Below are 13,678 nucleotides of genomic sequence, written 5' to 3' on the forward strand. Positions count from 1 at the left end.
GGTCAGTTGTTCTCAGGGTTAGCGGTCAGGGTGTATCCTAAAACTCTCTTCCCCATCTCCTTTACAGTAGAAAACATGCCTACTGTTAAAAGAAAACTTAAGGAACATCAAAAAAAACCCAATGAAATAGGACGGAAATGTTTGATAATAAGTGATATGTTTTCAGGAATAAAGGTAAGAACACAGATTTTCGACACTACTAAACTTACTATATTTTAAAAGCTCTGTAAATGATTTCATGCTGAAATCAGAAAATAAGTAATCATCATTAATATATATATTAATTGCAGAAAACAAATGCAGCAGAGCCAGATCCTGTACCCAGCACCTCTGCAAACGCAGATGATGAAATCATTTCCACATCAAATTCATTGACCACAGTAAACACAAATATCAATCTGAATGATCCCATATTGATTTCATGTGAAATCAATGAAAATGAGGATAATATAGATCAAGATGTGCCTTCTCAATCCACAGTTTTATTGGCCAACTGTGTACAGAATTTAGAGAACGACTCTTTGGTTGAGCTATTAGAAGAACGGTGCTCTTTTAGTGATGACACAGACACAATAAATGACCTTGTGGACAGCACTTCTCAAAAAAAAACAAAAAACCATAAAGTTGGATACCAAAAAAAATGGAAAAAAACATTCCCATGGCTTCTTTGTAAAAAAATTGGTGACAGAGAGAGTTTAATCTGCCAACTGTGCTCCAAACACCTAAGTAATGATAACAAATACAATAAATCTCCATGGATGAATAATGGTATGTGCACAGTAAGGCTTGACAAAGTCAAGGGGCACTCTGTTTCTGAAATGCATAAAGTGGCAATGCAAACAGAAATGATCCCTTTAAGTGCAGAAGCCTCACAGAACCGAAAAAATAGACCAGAGTCTGAAGAATTTAAAGCTGTTGAATATGCTATGAAGTGTCTGGAGTTTCTTATTGAACATAATATACCACATACAACTATTTTTAAACCATTTATTGAATTTTGCATTGAAGAGTTAAAATCTCCTGTTTTAGCTCCCCTTAAAAAAGCTAAAAATGCATTATACACAAGCTACCAAACAGTTAATGAATTTGTTAACTCAATGGCCAGTGTTCAAAAACAGCAAGTTATGCTGTCTTTACAGAAGAGCCCATCCTATTCAATAATGATTGATGAAACCACAGACGTCAGCAACAGAAAGCACTTGGCTACTGCTGCAAAATATATTAAAGACGGAGAAGTTACAGTGTCCTTTATTTGCGATACTGAAATTCCAGATGGAAAATCTGAAACTATTTTCAATGCTCTTTCACAGACTGTAAAAGAATGTGGAGGGTATGAGAAATTAGTTGGATTTGGAAGTGATGGCGCCAGTTCAATGGTTGGTAAACGTGATGGTGTAGCTGCCAAAATAAAGACCAAAAATGATAAGGTTATTTCAATCCATTGTCATAACCACCGTTTAGCTCTTGCAACTAAGAATACCTTTGAGTCTTTGGAACCATTTGTCAAAATGGACGAGGTATTAACCAGCATTTACAAATATTACAAATACAGCTCTGTCAGAAGCAGTAGCTTGGCTGAAATACAAAAAGTATTTAGTAAATGCAAAGGTACCAAAATAAAAAAGGCGAGCCACACAAGATGGCTATCACATGAAAATGCAATTAATTCAATACGAATTAATTATCAATCTATCATTGTGGATTTAGAAAATGCGGTTGTAAGTGGACAGTCAAAGACTGCAACGGTTTTGAATGGTCCAAATGCAGAAGGACTTCTGAAACATTTAATACATTTTCTTTTTTTTCAACTTATTCATTTCCTGTGTGACGTCCTGAGCCTACTTTCTAAACTTGTGTTGATTTTTGAAAGACGAGATGTCGATCTAGCTACCATACATAGCAATGTTTCCACTACACTTGCTGCTTTAAAAAATTTAAAACGGAAGCCTGGGGGTCAGTTTTGTCGGAACCTTGAAAATAATGCAAGAAAAATTGGAATTGCGGCTCCTATATCGGCACCAAACTGTAATTTTGAGGAGCATGCAAGAAGTTTCATAGATCTCTTGGTTGAAAATATTTCTGAGAGGATGAAGAATGTTTCTACACTTAATTTGTTAAGTGTCTTAGATATGAGACATCTTAATACTGGAGAAGGTGTTGGTTTTTATGGTGTGGCTGAGATGGCACAGCTTGCAGAATTTTATCACTTGGATGAAGACCTTTTATTATCAGAATGGGAAGATTTTAAGTCTGTGTTCCTGGAAAATGAAGACGACAATTCTGGTGATGAAAGATTATCCATGGTCAACCTGTACAATACTTTGGAAAAATCTGAAGACACAGTTGGAGTAGCATTTCCTCACATCCAGAATCTTGTTGGAATTGGCTGTGTTCTTCCACTCTCAACTGCAGAAATAGAAAGGACTTTTTCACAAGTGAAGTTGATCTTAACTGAACACAGAAATCGTCTCAAGGTGGAAAATGTGAACAGTTTATTAGCCATAAAGCTGAATGGCAAGGTAAACTTGAGAGAGGCTGTGAGGCACTGGATGAAAAAAAAAAGAAGAATCTTTTCTTCTACCCAGTCAACGCTGGCCACCCACCACACTATATCACCAGAAACGCCTGAAATCTAGATTTCCTGCTAAAAGCGAACACAGTGCATCTGACCTGACCCACCCAAGCTACAAGGAGCCCAGCCTGTGGAGACTGCCATTTTCATGTTTACACTGGTGAGTATTGAGACAAAAAGTGGGGGGAAATTGCTAGATGGAGGATGTATGGGCCTAAATATGTTCTGAAATCATGTTATCAGAGTCCTTTTTGCACTTACTTCTTGATTCTTCAAAGCACACCTTCATTTTATGTGAAAGAATTATGAACAAAAAAGATCATGATCTTCTCAAAAGAATAAGCTGTGCTTTGAGGAACTGTGAATCGAGTACAAAAGGACTCTGGTAATATGCATTGAGTTAATGTATGATTCTCTTTTTCAGCTTTTGCGTTGCCCCTACAAGGGAAATAATGCCAGTGACACGGAGACATCCAGCTGACCCTGGATAAAGAGTTGGACCCTTCTATGGTAGACAGCTATCACTTCCTCTGCACTACAGATCCCATGCTGCAACATACTGTAGGACATTAGATGAGCAGCACAAACTACATGGAGATGGTGCTATTGCTTTATTTTGAAGAAAATTGTTAGTGGTACAGTAAGTAAAACTACATTGGTAATTTAAATCTCTAAATTATATCCTTTTATTATTGTATGCAAGTCTTCACTTTCAAAAACATGTGTGCTTTAAAATCAGTGAGCATTAAAAACAAAAGGATTGAAAGAATAAGCATCCGGGTATCTTTGTATAAAATTTGGTATGTCAACACTTTCTGTTTAAGCATTATGTACAAACCGTTACCTTTGTCATTTAAAAAGTGCCCTCCAGACTGAAAAATGTGCCCTCCCGACTGAAAAATGTGCCCTCCTCGGTAGTCTGCACCCTGCCCTAAAAAAATCCTAGAGTGAACACTATATATATATATATATGTATGGAATCTCATGCATGAACACCGCACATTACGCACAGTTGAGCTGCTAACATGACGCTCAGTACCGAATGCACAATATCCTGCATGCGAACGCTGTTTATTAGCTGCATGCGTGCACATCTGCCCCGAATCAGATAAACCTAATTAGCGTCTTTTCCCATATCCCTAATACTTACATAATGCACACTTACACAAAAGGTTCCATAGCTATAAAGTAAAAGATTCAAGTTTTATTCATTTATTACAAATGCTGTGAAATAAGGACTATTTTGGTATCTAAGGTTTAATACATGATAAGTAAGCAGTGTTTGATATTATACTGATCCGCACTTTATCCACAGCTTCCCAGTATCAACGGTGTGAAGATTGGAACATGCGATCGCAACTTATGGACCGTAAAGACATAAAGAACCAAAATGTATTTTTGTGCATGCAGGGAAAATAGAGGAGGCAACAAGCTGTTAGAGGCTGTTCTGTTTCCATTTGAACCAACTTGTTAAATGCTATGTAACAGATGTGTCCCCCTTGGGAACCAATGGAATCAGCAACAAGCCTTTCTATTGTGTTGTCTATTTCTGGGGGGGGGGGTATAAATGCTGACCCTGGTGCTCTGACCCTGGGTTTCAAGTCTTCTTGCTGATTGATGGAGGTTATCTTGCTGATGCCGGGATCTTGTCCAGAGCGCCTGCGTATGTATACTGTACTTGGGTCTGTATAATTTCTTTGCACTAAATTGTACTTAGATCATAGCGTGTAACTGACTGTACTTTTACTTGAATAATACTTTGTGCTTTGGCACCACAGGTTCAAGGTCTGGAGTCTTTATTTAATATATGATCGCGTACGCAAATTGCGTCAACCTTAGAGGATTATAGGCAGGATATTAGAAAGTATAGGCAGGAGTGTATAGAGGTTAGAATCCAGATTCCTTAATACACACTGACACGCCTGCATTTCCCCGACCATCCCCGTCACCACCCCCAAACGGTCACTTCCTGACGATCACTCTGCGATGGGTCTGCGTGATGTCTGTGATCGCAGTGGTGTCTTTGCGCACTTGGATGCATACGCATGCGCAGTACGCAACAATCGGCCATGTGCGTGCGTAATTGCACTCGCAATCCTTGCCGAATCAGGCCCTAATACCGTGCTCCCAATATATACCTAGTATAAGCCAAGGCGCACACTAGGATTACTGCTCATATATCAGGGACTCTTATACAAAGGATATAGGAGACTTTAGCTGGACAATATACAGTAAATTATTAAGGATATTAGGAGTGTGGTAATTAATCCTAAATAGTAACTAAATTTCATGAGGCTTAAGAGTAAAGTATAAGAGGAGCCAGCTTTATATTAGTAATATCTGAGGACTTCATCCTTACAGCAGGTTATAATTGGCAGAAGAGTTTTGCCCCAGCAAAAGAAATGGAGTTTAGTCAACTTTTCTCACCTGAGACTAAAATCTACACTGTAACATTATAGTTTCTAATCTAATAGGAGAATTATTATGGTAGCAACGGGAAATACAAAGTATCTAAGCTGAGACACAGGATACAGAACATCCTGCTTTGGTTTTACATAAAGACTCCTCCTCGGGCTTTGCCTAGTGGATGTTAATTGCGCAATTTATGTACAACCCTGAGAATCTACCTTTACAAGCAATAAAAGTGAGCCATACTTATATCTATACCAATATTGCAGCCGATGTTACAGATTTCTTCCACAGGAATAAATAACAACAGCTCGGAGTAGAGGATTATTAGGATGACCACATAGTGACTCCCAGTGACTCAGTTAGCAGAGTTATTATTCTCAATTGTCATATATATATATATATATATATATACACACACACATACGGTACATACACTACAGTATATAAACAAAAGTATTTGGTCACACCTGTTAATTATTGAATTGAGCGGTTTCAATCAGACACGTTGCCACAGGCTTATAGAATCAAACACCTAGCCATGCAGTCTTCATTTGCAAACATTTGTGATACAAAATTAGTCGTTCTGATGAGCTCAATGACTTCAAGCATTCTACGGTGATAGGATGCTGGGTACTGTGATAGGATGCGTGGTACTGTGATAGGAAGCGTGGTACTGTGATAGAAAGCGTGGTACTGTGATAGGAAGCGTGGTGCTGTGGTAGGAAGCGTGGTACTGTGATAGGATGCAACCTTTGCAATAAGACGGTTAGTGAAATTTCATCCCTGCTGGATATTCCACAGTCAACTGTAAGTGATATTATTATATAGTGGAAGTGTTTAGGAACAAAAGCAAGCGGAAGACCACGTAAAATCACAGAGCAGGGTCAACAACTGCTAAGGCGCATGGTGTGCAAAAGTCTCCAATGCTTAGCTGACTCCATAGCTGAAGAGTTCCAAACTTCCACTGGCATTAATGTATTGCTGGGCTGTGTGATCCAGTCACACAAGAATGTTGGCCTGGGGTTAGGAGGATGTGAAAGTGAAGGAAAATAAAATATGTGAGGTTATGTATGGACTGTAAGGAGAGATGTAATTAGATAGAAAAGTTGTGGGCAGTTCTGGAATCTGATAATCTTGTCTGAAGAGGTGAGTTTTCAAGGTAAGCTTAAAGGTTTGGAGACTAGTGGAAAGTCATATTGTGTGTGGGAGGATATATAACAGAGTGGGTGCAGCGGCACCGTAATCGGGCTGTTTTGAGCTCCGACTGGTTTCCTGGCAGGGTTGCATCTTGGCAGGGTCTTCAGCAGCGGGCGGTCACGTAGGATGCTGGCAGCTTCCCTGTGCTGTGAGCTGTGGCTGTGCTTCTTCTCAGTGTCACATCTGCCTGGTGGTCTGTGCTATGTCCATCAAGCTCTCTGGCTCTATACCTAATTTGGGATCACTTGGACAGGTCTCTTAGCAGTCATCTGGAGCCTCTCCATAGAGTGCACTATTAAGACAGCCCTGTCCCTGCTGTGCTGTACTGACGGTTGCCATTTTGGAAATAAGTATTGACAAGACCCTGGATGCTACGGAGAGCAGCGCGAGGATGTAGGTGAGTATAGGATCTTTTTTGCAGGTCTACCACATGGATTTCTACATTGGACAAGTGGACTAACCGGCTGGTACAGGTAAGTATGTGTGATTAAGGTATGCGTGTAATAAATTTATACTATCTATGGTGTGTGTGTTGTGTCTTTACTAACTATTTATTTTACAGTGGAGGTACGGGTGTCGGCCGCCTGCCGGCAGTTGTAGTTCCACAAGTGCCAAAGGGCAGGCATGCTGGCACCTGTAGTTCCTGTGTAAAATAAAATAGTTTACTTCTATTTAACACTTTATTACCCCCGTACCCAAAGCCCATGGGTGCGGGGAAGAGCCCCGGGCTTCAGACCAAGCCTGGGGTTTCGGGAGAGGGGGGACCCCTTTTTTGGGGGGTCCCCACATCCCCTGAGATCCCCGGCTTGGCCTGACTGGCTTGTGGTGAGAATGCTTTGGCCCTGGAGACCCGGTAATAGGGTCTCCTGGCTGTGGCATTACACCCCGGTCGGTTTGGGTCCGTTGCTGGTTTTAAGTATAGGAGGACCCCTATGCATTTTTTCTCCCCTATATTTAAAACCAGCACTGGCCCTGCAGCCTGGTGCTGGTTCCTAAATTATGGTGGAACCCTACTCATTTTGTTCCACGTAGTTTTAGGAACCAGGACTGGCTGATTATGCTTTTGGGGGGGAACTACGTAATTTAAAAAAAAAAAAATTAACCCTATTTAAAAAAAATTATAAATTAACCCTATTTTAACTATTTATAGTCAGAAACATACACAAATTACAATGATTTGTGTATGTTTCTGCCAAACTCTCAGCTCAGGAGGTTGAGCGTCTGAAAAGTGAGTTTGGCAGAGAATTTGCTCCAATCTCACCCGAGCTTGTCATCCCGATTCTTGATAAATTTGAGAGATGTATCTTTTAGGTGAAAAGTACTTCCGAGTTGGCCCAATGGTGAGTTGATTCGAGTTTGCGATCTCACCCGAGTTTTACAAGTGAGAAGAGAAAAATCGCTCTCTAACTCACCCGAGTTTGCCTTTAGGTATCACTTAACTACAGTAACCCATCCGCATCAAACCGGATTTATACCGGCAAATCAACGTTAGTTCATCTCAGACGCCTTTTTGCACAGCTACAGGTCTCTCATGGCGATGCCTCCACTTCCATTATTGTCTCGTTAGATGCTGCTAAGGCGTTTGATTCAGTGGATTGGTCATTTCTATGGGAGACTATGGGTTAGTTGGGTTAAACTACTGTATTCACACCTGTTGCCAGGGTATCAGTCAATAGCTATGTATCTTCCTAGTTTCTCCTGTTGAGGTACATGGCAGGGATGCCCTCTCTTGCCTATCCTATTCACCATGGCAATAGAACCTCTAGAACATGTCCAGACATTCAGGGGTTCAGGCTGGGATCCAGAACGGATAAGTTGGCGCTCTATGCTGATGATATGCTGCTGTTTATATCTGACATTGTTGCCTCTATGCCCAAAGTACTTGACATCAATTATTTTTGTAAAATTTTCTGGTTTGTTAATAAACTGGGATAAATCGTGTATACTTCCTTGTCAAGGTAAATGCCCTGTCACTCCTCTTATCTCTCTGCCATTGTTGGGAGTAGACTCATTTATATATTTAGGTATCTGGGTGTACAAATACCCACATAATTATGTTTTGCTAAATGTCAGGTTGATTATTTAAAGTCCTGGGTTAAAGCTTGGGGGAAACTCCCTTTAACGGTGACCACCTGGGTTAATGAAGTCAAAAATGATTCTACAACCTGAGCTTCTGTACATACTTCACAATTCTCCAATTTACATCCCACAAATCTTTTTTAGGCAAATAGATGGATTAATCTCCTTTTGATCTGGGCAGACCGGCATGCCTGTATTCAGTTTAGGACTCTTACCAGATCCCATAATTAAGGGGGCCTTGCACTTCCTCATTTTAAGCTCTATTATTATGCTCCACAATTAGGGGCATATTCATCAACACTAAAATAACGTTTTTAAGGACATTTTCATTAAATAACGTTATTTTAGTATTCATGATGACACTTAGCACAGGAGATAACACTGATATCTCCTTGCTAAGTCCCCCTGCGTTCATTTACACACTCCACATACATTAGTACATTAGTATGGGTACATTAGTATGGGGATATGGAAATTATGGTATTCATCAAATTCTGAAAATTATGTATTTTCGGAATTTGATGGAGGTTCTATCCGCCACTGTGAGGTGGTGAATAGCAGGTGAGATTTACCTGCGGTCAGCTGGACAGGTCCCCGGCGTTTTCCTCCGGCGCTCTGGTCCCTCCTCTGGTTCCGGTGGTTGCTCTCACACTATGTTCTCCCAGCATAACACAATAAAGTTTAGTAAAAAAAAAAGGGTTTTTTTTGAAACAGTACCGTAGTGTGCTGTCATTGCAAAAATGACAGTTTTTCGGAATAGATACTGATGGAGATCGCAATATCCAAAATGCATCTCAGACACAGGGACTTTCTGGAATATACTGTGGGATTGCCCTATTATCAGCTCCTGCTGGGACAGAATCATTCACACTATCACTTCCACAGGTGTTCCTCATGATATATCCACTCCCACTGTATGTATATTGGGTCTGATTGAGGAGGATAAATTAGACAAACATAACAAGCAATGTTATTAATCTTTGTGTACTTGCAAAGTGTGTATAGCTCGGTCATGGATGACACCCGTGGGCCAGGTGTTCAGGACATGGTTAGGGCTGGTAAATGAGACTGTTGCCCATGAAAACATTTGTATACCGAGCCAGAAATGCTGAGAAAAAGTATAATCGTGTTTGGGATAAATGATTGGAATCGGCATATGCAAAGAGCAATGTGGCACCAGGGTCCACGGGGCTGCTCTCTGTCGGTAGCTATATAGCTTTGCAGTGGTGAGAGCCTTGGAAGTGGGGTTGTGTCTGTAATATGTGGGTTTATATTATTTGCTCTTGTATTATATGGAGAACTCACTTCTGAGGCCTGTACAGTAGGTTGTTGTTCATATAAGAATCTGCACCTGAGTTACCAGAATATCCCTTGACCATATTATTCCTTTTTCACCCTTTTCATGGGTATCTGACTAGAGAACTAGGGGCCTGATTCAGACCCACTCGCGAGCGGCTGTCCGCTCGCAAGTGGGTCGATGTTATGCACTGAGCATGCGCACGACGGAGGGAGCTCCGTCGTGCGCATGCGTCAGACGCGACGAGCAAAGGAAAGTCCTTCGCTCGTTGTGTCCGATCAAAGGGGGCGTGCTGTCAATGTTGATTGACAGCACGCCCCCTTTGGTGGGCGTGCCGGGGGCGTGCCTCCCTGACGGGGGCGTTCCCACGGGAACGCCTCCCGTCAGAAGCCGGCCCACTGACATCACTAGTGATGTCAGTGGGAGTGATTTTGGCTCTGATAGAGCCAAAATCACTCCGGAGCTTGCGGTTGAAAACCTCAACCGCAGGCTCCGGCTCGCAATTTCGATGGTCGCGATGGTCTCGACCATCGCGGCCATCACAAAGCACGCTCGTATAGCCTGTGGGTGGTGACCCACAGCTATACGAGCGTCCAGGAGGACGCTCCATGAAAATGGAGCCCAGCCCTCATTCAGAGCGTGCGCTCTGCTCAGAGCGTACGGCTCTGAATGAGGGCCTAGGTTAGTCATTTTGTGCACAATACCGATTTTCAGTACAATAGTATTATTGTTCTGATTGCTAATTGAGAGACCCCTCATATCTGTATTGTGTTATCTGTTTGTTTTTTCTTTTTATTTTACTACTGTATACAACAATCAATAACAATGATTGAATTCAAAAAATCAACAATGTAAAGTTCTGTACACTAGTATGTCCATAACAGCAGGGCCGGATTATAGGCAGGGCACACGGGGCGGCCGTCCAGGGGCCCCCCGCACATTAGGGGCCCCCACATTGCATACATTCTCTGCAATACTGCAATACTCCGTATACATACTCTGCAATACTGCAATACTCCGCATACATACTCTGTCCAGCTCCCAGCAGCAAACAGAAGCAGTGACTGTGACATTGCAGGGCTGCAGGTAGCACATGAGTACAGTCACTGATGGACCGGTCAGTGGCTGCTGACTGACGTTGGAAGCCCAGCCCCCTCACTGACATACTGCCGTGATTCGCGGGTGTATGGAGAGGGGGCGGAACCTAATGCCGCGAATTGCCCGCCCCCATGAGTGCATGCTAAGATGGCCATCCCTACTGCATGATGCTGCAAGTCTGAAACAGGTTAGTGTGTGTATGTCCTCTCTGTCCCTTCCTCTCTCTCTCCCTGTCTCTCTCTCCCTAACCCCTCCCTCTCTTTCTCTCCCTCCCTCTGTCTCTCACTCTCCCTTTCTCTCTTCCTTCCCATCCTCTCTTCCTCCCTTCTTCTCTCTCTCCCTTTCTCTCTTTACTCCTATCCTTTCTCCCCTGCCTCTCATCCCCCATCTGTCTTTCTCTCTCCTTCATGGCTTCTCTCTATCTCCCTTTCTCTGTTCCCCCTCTCTCTCTCCCCCTCCCTCTCTTGTTTCTCTCTCTACCTCTATTTTTCTGTCCTCCCTTCCTCTGTATGGGGCCCATTTATCATTATATATTTGAGGTTTAATCCCTGAAAACACCAGTTTTTGGGGGTTAACCAGAAATATTAAGGTTCCCCTGGATTTATTAAGGAGGGACCACAGCAGGTATCTCCGATACATGCTGCCATCCCTCCATTCCCGCAGGCAGCCGCATCCCCCATAGGTCTCTATGGGGGATCGATGCTGCCAAATTTACCAACATTATTGGCCCCTGTCTATGAGCTACACTATGCATAATTAACCTGCCGAGGCCTCACCGGCAATGGCGGCTGTGCGTTTGCAGTCAGCATGACTGCACATGCGCAGCAGCCCCCGTAGCTCCCCGGGCACATCTCAGGGATGGGTTCCTTTTGGAACCCGCGTCCCTGCATGTGCCGTATAATACATCTGGGCGCTATGACTGCATACTGCAATGCGATCATGGGCGGTAATGTCATGCCAGATCGCATTGCAATCATTAAGAAATGGGGGCCTATATCTCACTACCTCCCTCTCTCCCTTGCTCCCCCCTCTCTATCTCTCTGTCTCCCACTTCATCTCTCCCTCCCTCCTTCTCTCTTTCACGCCCCACTCAAAATCTTGCGTTTGCCCCTGGCACTGTACTAGATCATGTCCGCTACGCTGTCAGCAGTCGGTTCCCAGCAGTGTTGCGGACATGAAGTAGTATGCTACGACCTTGTGTCAGTGGAGAGACCAGAGACAAGGTAAGGGGCATAGCAGTCTCAGCGTGAGGCCATGGTAATATTATTGATGGGCCACCCACGACTTAGGTGCCCTGGGGCCCCCACAAGCCTTAATCCGGCCCTGCATAACAGTATTAATTACATTCATCGCTGTCCTCCTCCGGTGGAGATGCTGTGGAAAAAACACTGCACTGTAAGTTTGCCTCAACCTCATTTTAAAAAAGAACCTCAACTGCATTATAGTACAAGTCTTTAGCCGAAACCTCATTTATAGCACAAACACATATACAGAAATAATGTATTACACTTGAACTAGGCAACAGTGAAAATCTTTCCCACGTTATAATAGTTACTTTTAATTGATTCTCCAATATCTGATGATGTACAGTACTAGGGGTATTTTGTCAGTGTGAATACTGGGGAATATTGGGGTATATAAAATATATACAGTATGGTGCTGTAGGGTGGTTGGAAAACCTGAATACAGGAATGCTGATACTGAATACAGAAAATTTCAGATACTGTACAATGAGGTTTTTATTAAACTATAGTACAGGAGTTACTGTAGATGTTTTTAAAATAAAGATAAGTACAGTACAGGAAGAGAAGTACAGTATAGAAAAAGTACAGTACAAGAATAGACGTACAGTACAGGAATAGAAGTACAGTACAGGAAGAGAGGTACAGTACAGGAATAGAAGTACAGTACAGGAAGAGAGGTACAGTACAGGAATAGAAGTACAGTACAGGAAGAGAAGTACAGGAGTAGAAGTACAGTATAGGAGTAGAAGTACAGTATAGGAAGAGAAGTACAGGAGTAGAAGTACAGTACAGGAAGAGAAGTACAGGAAGAGAAATACAGTACAGGATGAGAAGGCGGGGCTTAATGCAGTGAAGTGCCTGCCCCATCAGAACGGTTGCTGGGTTGCCTGCTGCAGCTGAAAGAGGTTAGTGCGCAAGCTCCCTTCCTCCATCTCTCTCTCCCCCTCTGTCCCCTCCTCCCTCTCTCTCCCTTCCTCTATTTCCCTCTTTGTCTCTCTCTCTCTCTCTCCCTTCCTCTATTTCCCTCTTTATCACTCCCTTCCGCTATTTTCCTCTTTGTCTCTCCCTTCCTCTATTTCCCTCTCTCTCTCTCTCTCTCTCTCTCTCTCTCTCTCTCTCTCTCTCCCTCTATTTCCCTCTCTCTCACCCTCTCTCTCTCCCTCTCCCTCTCCCCCTCTCTCTTCCTCCCTCTCCCTTCCTCCCCCTCTCCCTTCCTCCATCTCTCTCTCCCCCTCTGTCCCCTACTCCCTCTCTCTCCCTTCCTCTATTTCCCTCTTTGTCTCTCTCTCTCTCTCCCTTCCTCTATTTCCCTCTTTATCACTCCCTTCCGCTATTTTCCTCTTTGTCTCTCCCTTCCTCTATTTCCCCCTCTCTCTCTCTCTCTCTTCCTCTATTTCCCTCTCTCTCCCCTCTCTCTCTCTCTCTCCCCCTCTCCCTCTCCCCCTCTCTCTTCCTCCCTCTCCCTTCCTCCCCCTCTCCCTTCCTCCATCTCTCTCTCCCCCTCTGTCCCCTACTCCCTCTCTCTCCCTTCCTCTATTTCCCTCTTTGTCTCTCTCTCTCCCTTCCTCTATTTCCCTCTTTATCACTCCCTTCCGCTATTTTCCTCTTTGTCTCTCCCTTCCTCTATTTCCCCCTCTCTCTATCTCTCTCTCTCTCTCTTCCTCTATTTCCCTCTCTCTCACCCTCCCTCTCTCTCTCTCTCTCCCCCTCTCTCTTCCTCCCTCTCCCTTCCTCCCCCTCTCCCTTCCTCCCCCTCTCCCTTCCTCCATCTCTCCCTTC

General features: G+C 43.3%; 1 protein-coding gene and 1 pseudogene across 1 annotated transcript; one reads left to right on the forward strand and one right to left on the reverse strand.

Annotated features, from left to right (window-relative positions):
* LOC148474561 (von Willebrand factor A domain-containing protein 5A-like) overlaps positions 1-13,678 on the reverse strand; it is a 562,647-nt pseudogene that overhangs the window by 46,151 nt on the left and 502,818 nt on the right.
* Positions 76-2,636, forward strand: LOC148474562 (zinc finger protein 862-like). Its single transcript, XM_088458424.1, has 2 exons — positions 76-174; positions 291-2,636. The coding sequence occupies exons 1-2, from the start codon at positions 76-78 to the stop codon at positions 2,634-2,636; spliced, it is 2,445 nt and encodes an 814-aa protein (XP_088314550.1).

Source organism: Taudactylus pleione, unplaced genomic scaffold (assembly GCF_031769625.1).
Source record: "Taudactylus pleione unplaced genomic scaffold, aTauple2 ptg000830l, whole genome shotgun sequence".
Taxonomy (NCBI): Eukaryota; Metazoa; Chordata; class Amphibia; order Anura; family Myobatrachidae; genus Taudactylus; species Taudactylus pleione.